The sequence below is a fragment of the Lacerta agilis genome, chromosome 10 (assembly GCF_009819535.1).
Source record: "Lacerta agilis isolate rLacAgi1 chromosome 10, rLacAgi1.pri, whole genome shotgun sequence".
Taxonomy (NCBI): Eukaryota; Metazoa; Chordata; class Lepidosauria; order Squamata; family Lacertidae; genus Lacerta; species Lacerta agilis.
The window spans coordinates 39,434,435-39,454,975 of NC_046321.1; the positions used below are offsets into that span (position 1 = coordinate 39,434,435).

Consider the following 20,541-nt stretch of genomic DNA (forward strand, 5'->3'; position numbering starts at 1 on the left):
CAGGACCACTGCCAAGGTGATAAATAGATTTCGTTTGCATTAGCTTCTCGAGACCAAAAGCATCATTTGATCTCATTAATAGAATCTAATCAAATCCAAAGCTGCATCACCCTTAGAGCACAACAACCAATTTTCATAGACTAACAACTGCTTGCTGCTTTTTTCTTTTATTTAGTTTTTATTTAAAAAAATGCAAATTACATAAGGATAGCAGAAAAGTAATAAATATCAATGAGATAGGATGTGAAGCTGTTCCCTCTTTCTACCTGCACTTCTTTGGTGTTACATAAAACTGATTTTATTTGTAAAAAGCGAATTGAGTGCTTTATTTCACAAATAATCCATTAAATTCTGCTTGTCTTACCACAAGAAAAGAAAACACTGACATAATCTGATGGAAAGAAAACTCTGATCCTAAACCTCCACTGCCTTGCAGAACATCTTTGGAGAAGAAAAGGCTAAGGAGTAAACCCTACACTAATTTGGAGTGGCGTCCCTAAGGTGGTCAGATGACTTCTTGTTTGGCTCCTTCCAACAATTTCTGCACCCCAGCTGGTGCCAAATGCATTGCTTTCTTTTTCTTTGGACCACATTAATGAGCCAGAGAGCGGGGTTGTGTCGTCTGGGCAGCCCAGAAGGTCCACAAACATTGCTCTGGCTTGTGCCCTTCAGACATTACTTCAGTGCTGTTAACGCAGCAAAAACAATGCAGAAGACAGCAATTATGAGTTATAAACTCAACCTGATAGGCATAAAGTATGAGCACTAAGTGTTGTCTTTGGAAGAGATAATAATGTCTCACTGGTCAGCTACCACTCACCTTAAGCTGGGCAGTGCCCAGTCAATCAAGTGTTGACCTGCAACTGTCCATCTGCTGCAATGGGTGCTTGGAGCTTAGAGTATCACTTGACAAGTGGACCAAACAACAAAAGGAGAAACAAACCCTAGGAAGCTGGAACATCAGGACCATGTGTCCTGGCTTGTCCACTGTGGCAGGTCAATGATTCATGGATGATGGCCGTCATAGACCATGAGCTGAAAACGGCCAGCATTTTCATTGCTGCTTTACAGGAGACTAAACTCACTTTGAATGGCAGCCTCCAAGAGAAGAACTACACATTTTTCTAGCAAGGAGGGCATCCAGAAGAACCACATATTCATAGTGTAGGCTTCTCAGTGAGGAGCTCTCTTTTGTCTGCAATAGAACCGCCAACTGAAGGCTCAGAACACTTGCTTTCCCTCCACCTCTCATCTGGTTAACAAACTGAGTGCCTACACTCCCAATATGTGCTCTGACATACAGACCAAGGATCAGTTCTATGCAGAACTAGACCAGATTTCAGGATGGTCCCAGCCTGCGAACACCTATTCCTGCTGGGAGATTTCAATGGCGGAGTTGGGGTGATCATCACACATGGGGCAACAGCAAAGGTCACTTTCGTATTGGCAGCATGAACGAGAACAGATAAAGGCTGCTTGAATTGTGCTCATATCACAGCCTCTGCATTGTGAACACATTCTTCTCTACCAAGGCAAAACAGCAAGTGCCCTGGGGCCATCCAAGGTTAGGCAATTGGCACCAGCTGGACCTGATTGCCACCAGACAACTGGCACTGAACTGTGATCATGACTGCTAAACCTGATCATGACTGTTAAAAAATGAACTTTTGTGTTCCCATTCTATATTTCAAAGCAGAAAGTGGCACCTGTTTCTATTATTATTGCACATCTATGATTTTTGCTATCCCACAAACTGTAACAATATCTGCTGCATCCAAAAGATATTTGCTTGTCCTTATTGAAATATAACCATATCTCTTTGTCAAGAGGAGTTCAGGACTGGTTGAAACTGGAGATATATCCCCCCCCCCACACAGGGGCAATGTAAGGTTAGTGGTTAATCTGCATTATAACTGGTCACTGTGCATGTTCATCAGGCTTCATCACAAATGCACAGATAATCCAGATCAATATAAATACCCTCCATCAGGCCTTGAGAAATGTGCATATATCAACTGAACCTTGTACATTCTCTAACCAATGAGGATAATCTCAAATGGCTCAGTAGTTGAAATAAAATTTATTTACCGGTACACCTCTGACTACTCTGAAAGATGGCTAAGAATTTATGAATTATCTGGGGCACCACACACTGATGCCACTAGATTTATCTAACATGAACATGGAACTAGTTTGTCGACATTCTGTATACAAGTGAAACAGACATGGCATCAGAGATTTTGGAAGAAAGAATCTTTGGAACTTGATTTTCTAGCAAACAAGGAAAAAATATCAAAACTGGACAAAAAGGTTTTTTAATTAATTACTGTAAGGGTAGATATAATATTAGTATTTATTATTTTCTGCAATATAACTTAGCATGAGTATAATCCTAATTATATTATCTTCTCTTAGCTAACGAGACATTTGGAACTTCAGCTGAATGTTGGATAGTGGGATACAAGAATGTTAATAATAATAATAATAATAATAATAATAATAATAATAATTTGTACCCCGCCCATCTGGCTGGATTTCCCCAGCCACTCTGGGCGGCTTCCAACAAAAATCGGATACAAAAATATTACACATTAAAAACTTCGCCTTCAGGTGTTTTCTGAATGTCAGGTAGTTATTTATCCCCTTGACCTGTGATGGGAGGGCGTTCCACAGGGCAGGCGCCACTACCGAGAAGGCCCTCTGCCTGGTTCCCTGTAGCTTTGCTTCTCGCAGTGAGGGAACCACCAGAAGGCCCTCGGCACTGGATCTCAGTGTCCGGGCTGAATGATGGGGGTGGAGACGCTCCTTCAGGTATACAGGACCAAGGCCGTTTAGGGCTTTAAAGGTCAGCACCAACACTTTGAATTGTGCTCGGAAGCGTACTGGGAGCCAATGTAGATCTCTCAGGACCGGTGTTATGTGGTCCCAGCGGCCACTCCCAGTCACCAGTCTAGCTGCTGCATAATATTCATGGATTAAATACTCTCATGGATGAAATACTCTCATGGAAATGTAAAGTTTTGAGAATTACATTGTACTTTGTTTTGATTTATGATGCATGCAAATATAAATATATTTACTAATCTTCCTAATGGTAGGAAGAGAGACAGAGAAAGGAAGAGTGAGAATGTTCCAGAAACTTATTCCATGAAATACTGTCATGGAAACATGAATTACATTGTACTTTGTTTTGATTTATGATGCATGCAAATGTAGATATATTTACTAATGTTACTAATGGCAGGAAGGGAGAAAGAGAAAGGAAGAGGGAGAATGTTCCAGAAACTTAATGACTTTTTGAAGGGATTCAAAAATAAAAAACCCACAGTTCTGCCTAAATAGCCCATCACAGATATATAGGGTCACTTGACAGTCAGTGCTAAAGCACAATTCGAGTCAAATAGCTCTTAAAGAACATACCATTTAACTTCTGACCTTGTACAGTGCTGTGTGCGCCTTTCCTTATGCCAGATTCACCAACACAAGTAGACACTATTTCCTACTTCCATATTTCAGCAAGTGAGTACCGATAGATTCAAAGGATAATTTCAGCATTACCAGTAGCTGAATCTGTCAGATTTTGTTCATAAGAGGAAATAGTCTCTTGTCCAGACTCATTTAGTATTGAAGGATAGGAACATAATGTTTGCGTCTGCACTCTGGGACAGTCTATCACAGCAACAAAATCTGACAAGGTCCATTTCCAGTGTTTTCCTTCAGCACCATCTGTTTCGTATTGGTGATCTCTATGGATTAGCTGCTAAGGCCATATAACTGCGTTCAGGGGAATACTTTTGCCCCAAACTACATTGAAACAGCACATTCTAATGAAGAGGTATCCAAATGTTTGTAGCAAACTACAAAAAAAACAAAAACAAGCCAGTACCTCCCTTTGTCCACATTTGAATGTAATTGCTTGCTTCTTTGTGTGCAGTGTTGCTGTATTTTACTGATTTTTATTATATTTATATGCTAACTGAAACCTTGGAAAGGTGTAATAAAAATAATTAGCATTTAAGATACCCCAAATCCACAAGGTTTAACAAGTATGTGACAAGATGAGATATTGGCAACTGCTTGATATCTACTGAAAACAACAAGAACAACACAAACGTTCAGGGGAGAGAGAACACTAGACACCATCTATCTCTTGAGTCCTGTCAGATTATCATATTGCTATTTCTGCAAAGACCTTATTTTTCCCACAGCATTACAAAGCAACCCTGGATCTTGCTTTGAGCAAAAAAAATCAGACAGCAGCCGATGCACTTTTTAAAAAAGCTGTGAAGAATTAATATTGGCTTGCAAGCCTTCTTCCTTTTCCAGTGATCTCCCAAAAGATTCATAGTTGAATTTCACTAGTTTGTTAAATCTGTGCTAGTTATTGGTTAAATTTAAAAAGATGGATAAAACAGTTGTGTACATAAAGCCTGAACTTTTATAATCCAAGTATGGATTAATTTTACATTGTATACAGATCACTTATGAAGTGATAAACTGGGGAAAAAACATTTTAAACATATAAAATGCCTCTTCTGCCCCGCCATTGTTGACTTTTATAGTGTTCTTCAATGTACTGAGAAATCAATTTCTTTTCATAGGAATCCTGTAAAGCAGGCTAGGCTAACAGAGAAATTTGTCCAAGTAGATCCTTGGGTCAGCTTCACAGCTGAGCAGGGACATGAACCAATACTAAAACTCACAAACAACCAGATCCAGAGCTGTTTGTCCACACTGAGCTGCATACACATGCATGAATTTTCTGATTCATTAAAAAAAATGCAGTCATTTAGCAGAGATCTACCGTATATAAGGTACTTTGGGAATCTTTGGGTGGAAAAGAGACTGTACGTTCCAAGATAGAAATAAAGACATATCTGTGAACAGCACCACATGAGGCCTTTTGAAGTGATTAAAAGGCCTATATAAATGTTCTTTTAAAAGAGACGGGTGGGAAAGGGAACCAATATAAAATTACTAGACTTTCAGTTTTGATGCCAAAGTCTCAGTTGCAAATCTCCAGTCAAATACCTTGTGCTTGTGCATTTTTATTTTGCATCAGCTATGTAAATTTTATACCTTGTATTGCATTTGTATTTTGTAATACCAGTACATTTACTATTTTATATTGTTGTCTATTGTATTTTTGTTTCGTAAGTAGCTTTGAATATTGCTTTTAGAAAAGTGGGGTATAAATATTAAATCTAATATGGAAGTTCATTGTGACGTTAAATGAGAAACTGTGTGAAGTAATCTGAGCAATTAAAAGTTTTACAGATATTGCAATACCCATGTGCTTTACTGTAATAGGATTGAATTAATTAAAATTACTTGTGATCAAGATCAAGCAAAACTGTATTGTTTGTATATGACACAAAGCACATTAGATTAAGGATGGTTTTGGAGTTGAACATTTGACATCATTTTTTTAAAAAAGAAAAACCTCAATTAACTATTCAAACTACCCACAAATTAAAACTATCCAAGGAGCTTCAAAATCTCACCAGCAGTTCCTCGTTGCCTTAAAATGTTTTCACTCACAAATTAAGAGGTATGGGGCCACCATACAGGTTGTATAGTTATTAAGCTATTTATTGTTTTACCATGCCTTCAGTGTTACTATTGAAAGTTTTTTTTTTAAAAAAAAATAGTACAGTCAAGTATTTGTCCCATCATAATGACAGAAACAAAATAGCACCAGCATGAAGAACATAATGATGACATCACAGATGAATATGCTAGCATAGTGTGCATGTGTTAATAGTTTGGCTCATGTCTTCTGTTCATGTACAAATCTCAGCGCAATGGAGATCCTGGAAAGACAAATTATTTATGACTACACTGAAGACCTTAAAAAAAAAGTAAATGGCAACACGTGATCATGTGGAAATGTCACTGGTGAAAAACAAAAACATCACCATTTTGTACTGATGCCACACCAGTACTTTAATAGATCCCTCCTGGATGTCAATAGATATGTGCAAAGTTTGGATCTTGTTATTGTTTCATAACACAGCTGCCTTTAGTTTAAAGAAGGAGGCAAATGACTCTGAATAATAAGTATCCTTCTTAAATAAATTAGCACTTATCTACGTTTCTGGAAGGACATTTATTTTCCAAGACAGTTTCTGCTAGCTTCAGATTTTATTGATTGCTATTTTCCCCTTCTGTTCACTTTCTCTTGAAAGTTACGTTCATCTCGTTTTTATTTCTTCATGCTTCATAAACTCCATTTTCCTGTTGCTCAGTCTCTATTTCTCCTGTGGTCAACATTCTGGGTTCTGAAGTGATTCAGAATTAATTGCTCATTACTGTTGATGCTACAGGTTTCAAAGAATTGTTGATTATCTCTAACAAAGTTTCTATTAGTGCACAAGAAACTGTGCAGCTGCTTCTTTAGTTAATGTCAGTGTGTTTGCCAGATAAACTAATGCCCTGGGTTTTTTTGGTCCAAGAGTAATTATGCTTATGCCTACTAGTCTTATCAGCTATTTAATTCTTCTAAAATTTAATTTAATTTAAATTTTACATCTGTTGATCACATAGGATTGGCAAATTTACTTTCATTTCTGCTGCTGGATTAAAAAAATACTCATAAGACATGTCACTACTTAAGTCTTCAACACCTGGTTTCAAAATGAGCTGCTAGGCAAGGCTCATTGTATAGACCCTAGATAAATGGGAGGAATACTATCAGAGTGTGTCTTCATGTGTTCAGGACTGTAGAACTGGACTGTGAACCCTGGGGCCAAGAATCAGGTTCTTTTCTCAGCTTCTTTTGTGGTCTTAGAGTGAATTTGCCTGGTGGGTGGAGAAAAGAAGGTAAGTTTTACACAGAAGGATTCTGACAAAGCTGCAGACTCTTCAAATGGGGTTAATGAAATTCAAGGAGGACTAATGTAGTGAAGTTTACTCAGTAAAAACAAAAACAAATGCTACAGCAGAAGACGGAGAAAAACTAGCTGAGCAATAGCCCTTCTGGGAAAAAAGATTAAGATGTTATACTAGATAAGAAACCTGAATCAATAATGTGATATGGCTTTAAAAAGCTAGTGCTATTTTAGGTTTTGTGTTCAACAAGAGCATCATGGCGAACTCTCCAAACTTACAAGCACTGCTCTGCTCATCAGTAATAGCAGACTACATTTAAAAAACCATTTTGATGAGTTGGAAATATTCATGTTGATTAGCTGGAAATTCTGTGAACCGTTCTGATGAAGGGTGGTATATAAATCTAAATATATACATAAATAAAATCATTTATTAAAGATGATAAAGAATTTAGGAGGGGAATCCAGCGAAGACAGACTAAAAACAAACAAACCCTGAACATATTAGACTGGAGCACTGATCTTCAGCTGCTGGGATGGACCCATGACTCAGTCATGACAACCTGTCCCAAGGTGGGTTGCAACAGCAGCACCATCACCAATCACCTGCTTGAAACGAGGCAGCTAAAACGTGACCCAATACTCCAGATGCAGGCTGACCAGCACAGCATAGAATAGAACATTAGCCTTGTTTAGGTGAAGACATAAAGTGTGTAGGGGGCATCAGGGTGTACATGCTAGAACTGTTAGAATTTTATGTAGCCGAGCTGGCTAGTGTGATTACTATGAATCACATGAGTTTGTCTGAGAAGAGTGTGGGAATGGAAGACTGTCTTATCTCTTCCGTCTGAGAGTGTTATTGTACTGTACTTTCATTTTTGCTGTTTGCAACTGCTTTTTCTGCCAGAGCTTGGAGAACACAAGAGGTGATAATGGATTCTCTGTATATAGAATGTAAATAAATGTAGTTTAGATCTACGGATGTTTCCTTCTTCTTGCTGTGTGATGCCAGAAGACTTGTGTGCACTTTTCATAAGAGAAGTGTCGCAGGAGGCACTCTGGAGTGAAGGGACATGCCATTCCAGAGACGTGCCTACTGGGAGTTGCTCAGAGCTACTGTACTCCCCACAAGCAGGAGCCTGGATAATGCCAAGTTCCCAATTGTGGGGTAGCTTCTAATACATGCCCCCTTCAGACCTTCCCATGTAATTTGGGAAAGTCAGGAGTGGAACAGGAATGTTGAGGGCAGGTCCAGCACATGGACCCAAACAGAAATTCAGATGCTGGCAGCACACACACATGACCTTTGTCCTCTACACACTTTCCCCCTTATAATTTCGCTGTCATTGAAAGCAGTAATGCAGCTCCTACCGTTGACACTGTGGGTACCATTGTACTCCACAATATTCGTTTGGAAACCACATCATGACACAATGTGGCACTGTTCCAGGAGCATGTGGTGTGCTATAATGGTGTTCAGGGATTTCCCATCCACAGTCCCCCTGAAATGATGCAATACGATTTTCGCTGCCATTTGCAGTGGCAGCAGAACCTAAGGAAGAAAGAAGGTGTTTCTCCCCCCCCCCCACTTTCCCCAGTAAACCAGGCCACCAGAAAAGGACAATATTTTCTCCCCAAAGTTTGCACCATGGCTTTGCCCCTCTCATCCATTCCCAGCCACCTTTTATTTGCCAATTGAAGTTCAATATAATACTTTTAGTTCAGTGTCATTCAAGGACTGCTGAAGGCTGCACCCTAGGATCTGCTTCTCCTGGGCCTTGTTAGATACTCATGCACAGAAATGTATTATTATTATTATTATTTTTAAAAAATCTGGGTAATGTTGGAAGGCATGCCTAAACCAGAAGAACCTCAGGCATAAAAGAACCCCAAAACAATCCAAGCAATGAATCAAAAGAGTGCCTGCATAGTGTGAGAGAAACAGTTGTTCCATTACACTAACAAACTGCTCATTTAACAGAGCTGTGATGGGTTGGAAGGTGGGGGGTTCACAAATGTAGCAATGGCCATCAGGGGATATTGCCCTCAGCGTGAGACATAAAATCAATGTCCTGAAGAGCATGCGGTCATTAAAGAAGCCACAGAACCTTTTCACCAGCAATGCCCAAGTGCCATTAAAGTAAATGGAAAGACAGTGAATTGCTTTAGTGGGAGCTTGATTGGTCTTGGTTATGGATCTGGCCAAGTTCCAGACAAAGCAATTGCATCCTTCCTACCTAAATTCTTCCCGCTGTTTCAATTGGAAATAATTAAGTCATAGGGGGAAAATATTGAATGTAACAACTTTCTGTCCCTTTGATACCAAAACATGATGGGAAAGATGTTGTCATTAAAAAGGCATGGGGCCTGTTAGGATGAAATTTGGTTGTACCACTACAAAAAATGGAAAGGACGAAGCACGCGTTGATATGTTATACAGACAGATATGCACAGTGCTATTTTTTCTGGGAAAAGAGGTGCTGGAACTCACAATGAAAACCTCCCTGGTTCTATTAGATCGGCAATGGCATATACCTGAGAGGTGGAAAAAAAAGCCCTGGATATGCAACTAACCTATGTTACTGTCCCCGTAGGGTGGCTGACTATCAGGGAGAATGCTATGCACTCATGTCCTGATCGTGGGCTTCCCATAGGCATGTGGTTGGTCATTGTGAGAAGAGGATGTTGGAATAGATAATTCTTTAGTCTGATATAGCAGGGTTCTTCTACTGTTCTTATCTGTTATTTTTTTCTTACTTTAAAAAGATGGCAGCTAACCATCTATTAATGGCAAGATAGCTATATATTACCTCCAGGTATCAGAGGCAATATGAATACTAGTTGTTGGGAAGATGAGTGGAAGAGCGCTTTTTCTCTTATTTCCTGTCTGAGGGCTTCCCACAGGCATCTTGCTGGTCACTGTGGAAACAGAATATTGGACCAGACAGGCCTTTGGTCTGATCCAGCTTGAGTCTTCATATGTGCTAACATGTTAGTTTGCACTGTGGAGTAAAGAGGTCACAGATCATAAGCAGGATTGGAAATGCTTTCATACCATCACCTTTCCGGAGGCAAATTCCTCAGTCTGCTGTTGCACAAAGGGGAGAAGAACTGGAGTACATTGACTAGAGTTGTTCCAAATTTGGTTGTAGGTGTGAGCTGTTATTGGTTATATACTGTAGGAGAAATGGGGGCTCCCACTTGTTACAAAAGTGAAAACGGATCACTGATTTGATGCCTACAGGCCTACATATAGCCCAGCTTTAAAATTTAATAAAAAGGCATATGCAGGACAGGCAAAAGAAAATCCCCTTCAGGTAAACAGGAGGTGAGGTGGTGAGAGCTGTTTTATTTAGGCTCCAATCCTATGTACACCTTCATGGGAGCAAATCCCTCAGAACTCAGTGGGGCTTACTTTCTGAGTAGTTGGGTCTCTGTGGGAACAAATATAGAAAGGAACAATTCACTTCTATAGCCCTGCCAGCTCTGGCTGCACTAGATCCATAAGGTGGCGAAATGTTTTCTCCAGACCTCTAATGACTAGTTATTCCTCTTTGTGGTATGGACACTGAGGAATTTGTACATTTTATGACATTACTGCATTTATAAACATTCAAATTCATGCAGATGATGTATATCCCTTCTGGATTGCAGTCTTTATTTTAATAATATTCCAATCATTCCTTCCTATGGAGAGTTGCTTTTTCAAATGATCTATAGGAAGATGTGTGGTGTAATACTGTATACATTTTCATGCCCTGCAAATCTTATAATGTGGGGGACAATCTTAAAGAAGGAATACAGGCAATTCATGTGAGGAAAAGAAGCTCAGTTGTAATTATTAGGACCGCATAATATAAGCTCCAGCAATTTCAAATTCACACATTAATATAGTAATAAAAAAAGACTTTCCATTTTTCCTAGTTCGTCTGTTTTTTCCTCCTTGGGGTGCATTTTATATGCTGGAAGGTGATGCTGCTAAATGGTTGCATACACAGAATCACTGCAGAATTATTTGCTTGGCTGGCTCACAATTGCTATCAGTCAAGTCACTTTTGACTTCTTTCTCTGGTGAGCTTTCTTCTTCTTTATAATTCCAAATGCTATGCTTGAATTAAAAGTAACTTCAGACATTTTCCTTTCATCTGCTAATCTTTCTTCTAAACCCAATTTTCTGTGAACTAGGAAACCCAACCCAATCTTGGGGACTTAAAGCCCTATCTATCAACAAATGTTTCACAAGACAAGACAGTTTGAAAATTGGCATTCTGGAATAAATGGTTCCATGCCAACTGATTACCATCGCAGACATGTACTGTAATCTGAAAAGGATATGCCAGACTGGAAGTTATGAATAGTAAACCTCATGCTGTCTTATGTTTTCCTGACCTCTTTTTCCTTTGCACTTACTTCAAGCCAAACGGCACCCGTGTCATATTTGAAATAAAGAGCAGGTTTCTGAACTGAGATTTTTTTTTTTGGGGGGGGGGTTAAATTGACAAAAGGATTTTTGAAAGCTTGATCAGAGTAAGGTAAACACAAAAAAGAAAAAAGAAGGAAGGGTAATTCTAAGCAGTAAACGATGTCACACCAATATGTTATGTTAGGGCTTTCCTCCCACAGCCGGAACTCAATCAGTTCAGTTCCAGCATCTCTCATTGCCATTATAATAGAACAAGAGAGGTGTTCATGGGGAGTTCCAGCACCTCTTTTTATAGAAAACTTGGGGTAGCAAACATCCAGGTGTAGTTGAACTCCAATTACCATCAGCCCCAGCCAGCAAAATCAATTGTCAGGGGTGTTATGTCAAACCAGTTGGCTTACTATTAACTTATGGACTCAGTTGATGATTCCGGTCTTTGAATTGACCAATGGCTTTGGACCAGGTCACATTAGACCTGCATGGGAATTAAGATCAATATCGGAGGCCATGCTCTTGATGCCATTTCAGGAGATTTGGCCAATGATCACAAAAGGCAGGTCCCTTTCTGTGGTAATGATTCTGGAGCTTTCTCCCAGTTTAAATTAGCCAGCTTTGTGTCTCCTTAACTACAAATTGAACATACCTTTATTTAAATGGGCTTGTTGCCAGCCTTAATGTGTTACCCTTGCTGCAGTAAGGTTTCTGTTTTAATGTAAGCATTACAGTGCAACCCCATACGCACTGGGTTGGCCACTTTGAGAATAAGATGCCATGCTAGACGGGCCTTTCGCCTGATCCAGTAGACTGCTATTATATTCTATACATGGTTACCATAAGTAAGTTCTCTTGAGTTCAGTGGGGTTTACTCCTACATCAGTGACAATAGGCGCATTATGTACTTTGTTAATTGCTATTTGAAATGTGTTTTATTTGCAATTTGATTAGTTATTGGGGTCCCACACTCTTGTGGGTCCTCTCAGTAGAAGAACTGTATGTCTGTATTATTATTATTATTATTATTATTATTATTATTATTATTATTATACAATATCTCTGTAGTACACTTTAGAAGGCACTGAGACCAAGTAAGTTTTGATAAAGTTTTGCTAGGCTGCTGCCCCTGTCTAAGATAACACTACTAGTATTTTAGCATTAATTTAGTATGCTAGGCATTGTACTTTTACATGAGAGAATACAGAACGCAGAACACCCTTACAAATAACTTTCTTGTTAAAAGGTAGGGTACTTCTGCCCTGCTTTCAAACTGAATGTATTATGCCAATTATTGAATATCACTGCATACGAATAGCCCATAAATAACTCCTAAGTTCAATTTATTGCACACTGTAACTATAGAACAAGCACATTTTTTCTTTCAAAATACTTAAAAAGAAATGTTCCATAATGCATTATGTACATGAGTTTTTCTAAAAGCTCTTAACTGAATGCGATTCACAGAAGGAAAGAATAAGAAGTTCTTTTACATGAATCACATATTCAGTACCCATTGGGGCTCTGTGCCTTCAGGACATGTGTAGATAACAATGTGAATTACACAAACCCAGCACTTGCAGGATTAGAGCTTTACTGCCTAGTTCTAATATAAAAAAACAATATTTTAAAGTTCAAAATTCCAACTCCAGCCTCAAAAATAAACCAATGAAGTACATTGTCACAGTTTTCCAGCTGCAAATTTAATTATCTGCGCAATTTAATAGGAACTGGCATAACTTGACATGTTCATAATGCAGCAAAACATCGGCACAGTCACTTTAATAGTTTTCTAGCAATAATCAGTGAGGTGCTAGAGGAGGTCTTGAGGGTCTCAGGAGACCCTTATTAAAATCCTGTCACAAAAGTAGGCATTCACCACCTATTTGCCAGGATAGGCATTCAATTTTAATAAGCATATTACTACCTCAGAAATGCTTCAAAACAGGTAGATAATAATTAGTGAGATAAAGTACATACAGAGTGTTGACAATTGCAATGTGATATATAAATGATTTCATTTTCCTATTCATTATCTTATTCCTCTAGTTTCAGGTGCCATCTATTGCAGTGTTTAGATCTCTGGCTGCCCAAGGTAGGGTCTTGTAGATGATAGTAGTAGAATTAGGTGTCATTCTTGTCTAGTTTTTAGTATAAGCTAGAATGTTCCCAAGACTTTTCAAAAGTGAGCAATTTGGCTAATGGTTAAGGACTCTCCATTACCTCCCTCCTTTTTAAAAACTATCTTTCTCAGGGCTGTTTTACTGTTGTAACCTGCCCTGGGTGAAGGGAAGATAAATTAGTAAAATAATAATAATAATAATAATAATAATAATAATAATAATAATAATAATAATTGCCTGCTGCAAAGACACGACACTATTTTCTATTCTATATACAAAAGCAGCTAAGACTGGCAATTTTATCTTTTGTAAACATTGGTAGTGGGACAGTGTTTGGGGCAAAAAAATGCCTCTCCTCCACTTCCATGAGTGGAGGTGTCTGCTGCAACAAAAGCTGTTCCATCAGTGCAAAGGCACCAATTGGATATCATCACTGTTTAAAAGAAAAACCGAAGACCTTTTTGGATCTTTAACTTTTACATCTCCTTATCCTATGCTCTCTTCATACTATTCCTCATTAGTAACTCTTTATACGTTCCAGACTTAAGGATGTTGTCCTCCCAATATGATATAGTTGTATTTTATGTAATATTGGAGCTCTGGTTTCCGTCACGGTGTCCCATTGTGCCAGAAGCGGTTTAGTCATGCTGGCCACATGATCCGGAAAGCTGTCTGTGGACAAACGCTGTCTCCCTTGGCCTGAAAACGAAATGAGCGCCGCAACCCCATAGTCACCTTTGACTGGACTTAACTATCCAGGGGTCCTTTACCTTTACCTTTTTTTTTACCTATCCCCTGCTCTCTTCTCCATACTATTCCGATTAGTAACTCTTTATAAGTTCCAGACTCAGGGATGTTGTCCATCCCAACTATGATATACTTATATTTTATGTACTATTGAAGCATCTTCCTTTTTGATTTAGATAGAAAACATTAATTACAGGGCATTCCTATTTAAGAAAAGCCAGCGAATGGCACTTGTTGCTGCAGAACTGCTTGAAAATGTCCTGTGTGGCAGGGGGAAGAAATATTGGAGTACAACTATTTTTTTGTGGCCAATCAAAGTTGAGGAAACTTGCATGACACTAATCAGAAACTCACAACCAGAGTGCATTCATTTGCATAACTTTTTAAAAAAAGCCTGCACCATTCTTCTTCAGTAGCTTTATAGCAGGCTTCCTCAAACTCAGCCCTCCAGATGTTTTGAGACTACAATTCCCATCATCCCTGACCACTGGTCTGCTAGCTAGGGATCATGGGAGCTGTAGGCGAAAAACATCTGGAGGGCCGAGTTTGAGGAAGCCTGATCTATAGCATCCACATGCTTTAATATTGCAGGTTATTTTATCCACAGTATAAAGAGCAACGTGACAATGCCACCCTGAACATTTAAACTGTCAGCAACAAATGCCTGAACACTCCACTGACAAAACTTGAGAGAAAACTGTAATACCATTATGGGCAAATAAGTGGCTATAGTCTGAACCTACATGGTTACGTTTTCTGTTGTGCTAATTTATTGCAATTCATGACTTACTTTTTTTTTGGGGGGGGGGTCCAAACTAAAATCCATACTATATAAATTTGCTAGCAATGAGATGCCTTTAAAATCCCTTTTTGCTTCTAAAGGGGTAAGGTGAGGCATATTTCAGCCCATAAACATCATACCTGCTTTCTGATTTTTACTGACTGAAATACTGTGAAATGGTGGGGGGGGGGGGGTTCAATTCTTCAGCATCTAATAGCAGATATTCTGACATCCATTTGAACCTGCCAGAATTAAATACAGGTATTTGACTTATTTGTTACTGGATTTGGTTGCAGATAATACCTGAAGTGTGGTGATCCATAAGAAGCTTTCTTTCAATTTCCTTTAGAATAATAATGTGGCAGCTGAGGTGAGGTATTAACACAGAGACGACTTGAAGAAAACCAATCAATCAAGGCTACTAAAGGATATTTCCCCCTGAAATTTTCAGATCCCTTCAAGTTCTGAAGTCACTTCCATTTTGTCACTGCTTTATGAAACCTTTACTTGGCCTCAGGTTAAAAAAAGAACTTTTTTCTAGTTTAGTTTAATATTTCTTTCCCACTTTTTTTGTTTTTTTTGTTAAAAACAGGCAAACTTGACTGTTGCAGGAGAGGCTAAATAGAGATGGTAATAGTGTGGCTTTGAGTCACCAACACTTTTTCTATACATTCATTAATAGCCTGCTGCATCCCTAACCCTGAAGGTGAGGAAGAACATATTACAAACACCAATCCCTTGCAGATATAAACATTAAATTGTGGGCTGCAGTCCCTACAGTTAGGCGTAGCCAGCCTTTATAGGCTGGGCATGGACCACAGTGAAGCCTGCTCGATTGGCCTGAATTCAAATGGACGGATGGCAGGGAAACCCGCCAATCCAAGCAGCCAACCAAGGGATTGCCTAGCCCCAGTGTTGCTTCCTGGGGATAGGAACCTGCCATGACAGGCCACAACAGCTACCCACCCCATGACTGGCTAAGCAGCCATTCTCATACCACCCAATTGCTGGTGAGCACTAACTGGCTGTGTTGACCACATGTATCCAGTGGCGTAGCTAGCCTCTGTGCTGCTGGGGGCGGCGGCAGCGCAGAGGCACCCCCCTGGGGGAGGGGCACGAGTGTGCCGTGACGTCATCATGACGTCACGACGCATGTGGATGCAGAAAGGGGGGATTTCCCCCTTTCCGAGGCTTTTTTTCGGTGGGGGGTGGTGGCCAGCGGGGAGGGGATGACAAGTTTGACACCCCCCCTCGCGGGTCCGACCCCCCCGCCGAAAAAAAGCGGCGGAAAGGGGAAAAAGAAGCAGAGCAGGGCTTGAATGCGCCCTGTTCTGCTTCCTTCCCCCCCTCCCAGCGGTTTTTTCCGGCGGGGGGGTGGCCAGCGGGGAGGGGGTGACAAGTTTGACCCCCCCTTGCGGGTCCGACCCCCCCCGCCAAAAAAAGCGGCGGAAAGGGGAAAAAGAAGCAGAGCAGGGCTTGAATGCGCCCTGTTTTGCTTCCTTCCCCCCTCCCAGCGGTTTTTTTCGGCGGGGGGGTGGCCAGCGGGGAGGGGGTGACAAGTTTGACCCCCCTCACGGGTCCGACCCCCCCGCCGAAAAAAGCGGCGGAAAGGGGAAAAACAAGCAGAGCAGGGCTTGAATGCGCCCTGTTCTGCTTCCTTCCCCCCCCTCCCAGCGGTTTTTTCCGGCGGGGGGGTGGCCAGCGGGGAGGGGGTGTCATGCCAGCGTGACACCCCCTCCTCGCTGCCCCCCCCGCCGAAAAATAGCCGCTGGAAGGGGGAAAAGGCGACATGCCCCCGTTCGGGTCCGCCCATCGGGCGGGGTGGGAGGGGCCGACCAAAGTGTCACCCCTCCTCCCCTGGAACTAAGGGCGGCCCGCCCCCCGCCCTCCCCTTGCGACGCCTCTGCATGTATCCATGGTTAATACCTTGCTGCGGATGAGCAGATTGCTCCTGCTTTTCTCCTTTGTGTTAGAGTAGCAGGAGTATCCATCAGCTATTGTTGGCTTGTTGTTATACAGTGGTACATCTGGTTAAGTACTTAATTCGTTCTGGAGGTCCGTTCTTAACCTGAAACTGTTTTTAAGCTGAAGAACCACTTTAGCTAATGGGGCCTCCCGCTGCCGCTGCGCTGCACTGCCAGAGCACGATTTCTGTTCTTATCCTGAAGCAAAGTTCTTAACCTGAAGCGTCATTTCTGGGTTAGCGGAGTTTGTAACCTGAAGCGTATGTAACCTGAAGCGTATGTAACCCGAGGTACCACTGTACTGAAATAGGAGTCTTGACGTTTGCTTCATTCAGACAAGTCACAATCAGGAAGCCAAGAAAAGCCCAAGCTACAGATTCCCAATTCAGACATAACACTAACTCAAGAATTTTGGCTCATTCCACCTGCTCACTAGTATAGAAGAATGAGGTGGGAGTAGTCTGTACACCATTAACTTACCAAAACATGTGACTGGAACAATGTCTTGTCACGTGATCATGATGAGAGCCTGGTTCCATCCCTTACACATGCCTATGTGTTATGTCTGCACCAGTTTCTAAATTTGTTCCTTTCTTCTACTTTTTTTTTTTTTTTACTTCTTGTTGCAATCCTATTCATGATTACTCACAAGTAGGTCCCACTGTGTTCAATGGGACTTACTCCCTAGCAAGCACGCCTAGGATTGCAGCTTTAGGGTGTGTAAGTGCTAAACCTTTAATGCATATTCAAAACGCACTGTATCATTTCCCTCAAAGACTTCTGGGCACTGTGGTTTTACCTCTCACAGAGTTTCCAATTCCCACCAACACCAACCAGTATGAAACTACAGTGCCCCTAATTCTTTGAGGGGAAGACTTAAAAGGCACAGTGTATACATAGCCATAGTCTGTTGGATTAACGAACAAGCAGAATTTGATCCCATCCATACTATCAGTGCCACTTCCTGCGATTTATCTCGAGTGTCTTAAACACAAGGCAAATATAGATCTTTAAAGAAATCAAAGCATGCATATGCATTTTTTGCAGTAGAATAAAGCTAATTAATAAATAGCATTCTTTAAGCTTCACTCTGATTTAATGAAGGACCATTACGTGCATTTCTCGAGCAGTTTGTGAGCGTCAACAGTAGCAATTATGATGGCATTTTCTACCCAGCTTTGGTTTTACTTACATGGTATTTTGTTCAGTTCATTCATAAATTTTTCCTTCAACTTTGAGAATGCATCTTCTTTTGGCCCCCCCTTTCCTCCAGGAGCCGCAGGTTCTGTGACATTACTTGCTAGCGCAGCAGCAACAGTGGTGCCTGGTAGCGCCGCTAGGGCCTGGTGTTGACTTTCTTTTGCCATTTCAGTCCCCAGGGAAACTAGGATTGAAAACAAAACAGAGGAATGTTCAAAAAGGTTAAAATGTTGTTGTTGCTCAACAACAAACTAGAGAGCAGTAACTGTAATTGGTGCACCTGCTCACTGGATAAATATCACATCATTACCATATTGCTTCATGTTGGTTCATACAATATTTATTAGGCCACAGGGAAAGAGACTTTTCCAGAAGGTAATAGCTGATGCTTTTTCTTATGTCTCGACTCCTTTTCAATGCTTCTGAGCCACGAACAGTTATTTCTGTTGGATATCTCAATATGGCTAGGCATCTGTTGTTTAAACTTTGGATTCTGCCCTTTCCTTTTGAAAGTATAAGTAAACTAACTGACAGCAGTTCCATATATACAAACACTTGACTGCATTTGCATAATTATTTGTATCTGTGTCTTGGTACGGAAAATTTCAGAGGACTGCTAGTTGCTAAAATAGGAAGTAATTGCAACACTATAATTAAAACACCTTCAAGCTTTCCCAAATTCTGCAACCATTGGTGCACCTTATGTAAGCAAAACTGTTCCATTATTTGGAAAATCGGTTCTGTTTTACTCTTGAGCCATATTTATTGAAAGCAATTTTCCTTCTACTGACATTTGCCTCAGACAATGTTCTGTTGAATTATTTACTTTTCTCTTTGGTATATTGATGAAACCACCGCATCAGTAGGTAGTTCCAGACTGGAACACCCACAGTGTTTAAATAAATATACTCCTACATTAACATACTTTCAACTTAATGCTTTTTTCATGGGCATTTTGTGATCCCTTCACTTGAGCTATAGCATAAAGCAAAGCACTTTCGTGGAGCTTTGATTAGAACAATCCGAATAGCGCCTGAGGGTTGGCTCAAATGTTTGCTTTAGTTCTGAACAGGCTGTTCTGATGATATGCCATGTCCTAAATAAGAGTCATTTGAATAATAATTCTCTTTTTTAATTTCAGAAAACCAGAGAGAAAAGGAATTGGAGTGATAACAATCACTCATTATTGCTCTGTGTATACTATTGTTTGCACTCTTCCAGAAAGAACTAAGCCTGTAGCTTCCCACTGGGAAATTATCTAAAACAAGAAAAAAAAGAAACCCAACCCAATACCTTTCTCCCAAATGAATAAAATGAAAGACATATCAAACCAAGAGATTCAAGAAACATCCAGCTGTATGCATGCATGCATGTATAAATAATAAAAAATACAACTTACATGCAAATACTATGTCCTCTAACTTACCCATGCATTCCCTTGGATGCCATTGGAAGTGTTCAAATGGGTAACTAAATCAAATTATAACTCTCTATTCTTCCAACAGTAATGACTATGCATATGCTTGCATCTCAAAGTGTGATATCAGTAATTCCAGAAAGGGAGATGATTGGCTCAACATTTGCACGGGGGGGGGGGGGGTTAAAAGCTTATGTAGCAAATGAGTGACCGAAGCAGGATCCAAGCCATTGATTTGTACGTTGGTACCTTACCCACCACATCAAGTCATTGTGCTATATGTAGGCTACCATCTTGATTTACTTTTTGCAGGAGGCAGGGAATAGAGGGGGTTAAGCAATATGGATAGAATTCAACAGTTATATGAGTAGAAGGCACTTTCCTCAATGATATTGCCCATTTTCTCTTCCCCTTCTAACTGCCCAGGAATGCCAATGCCAATGTACAGACCATACACTGGAAACACATGGTTTCTTCCAAAGAATCCTGAGAACTGTTGTTTGCCCCTCACAGAGCTACAATTTCTCCTGTTCCCTAGGCTCTCTGGGGGGCTGCTTTACATGCTTTAAATGTATTGGGAATATTCAACCGATGTCTCCTTATGGGAGCTAATTGTTTGAAGTTATTTTCTTGATACAGAAATCTCTTTCGAATGTTTGGGATTGGAAAGCCACCAGGGTTTGGAGACAGTGGCACATCTTATACTCCCAAGCAAAAGAGGGACAGAAGGTGTGCATGTGTGAATGGACTAAAGCAGCAGTTTTTGCAGCAGAGGCAGGGAGACCCAGAGGCAGAATTGCTGCCTGGTATGTCTGTGCATGCTGTTCGCCTCTGCTTATGTTTTGTGTGTGCAAGTGAATGAACCAAATACTACAAAAGCATCACAGTGCAATAGCATCCTACAAGGTCAGGGTGGGATCCTGTGGGCCTCCAGTTGTTGCTGAACTACAGCAACTCCCATCATCTTTGACCATGTTGGCTAATGGGAATTCAGTGTGGGGTTCCCCAGGTTTCGATTTTAATCTCCATGCTATTTAACATCTTACATGAAAATCCTGAGTGAGG

General features: G+C 40.5%; 1 protein-coding gene across 3 annotated transcripts in view; it reads right to left on the reverse strand.

Moving 5' to 3' along the window:
• The window catches only part of SYT1 (synaptotagmin 1), a 338,924-nt gene that overhangs the window by 103,048 nt on the left and 215,335 nt on the right, over positions 1-20,541 (reverse strand). For all 3 annotated transcript variants that reach the window (XM_033161580.1, XM_033161578.1, XM_033161579.1), the window contains exon 3: positions 18,052-18,243. In XM_033161580.1, coding sequence (XP_033017471.1) covers positions 18,052-18,226 — 175 coding nt within the window. In that variant the 5' untranslated portion in view covers positions 18,227-18,243. The remainder of the gene's footprint in view (positions 1-18,051; positions 18,244-20,541) is intronic.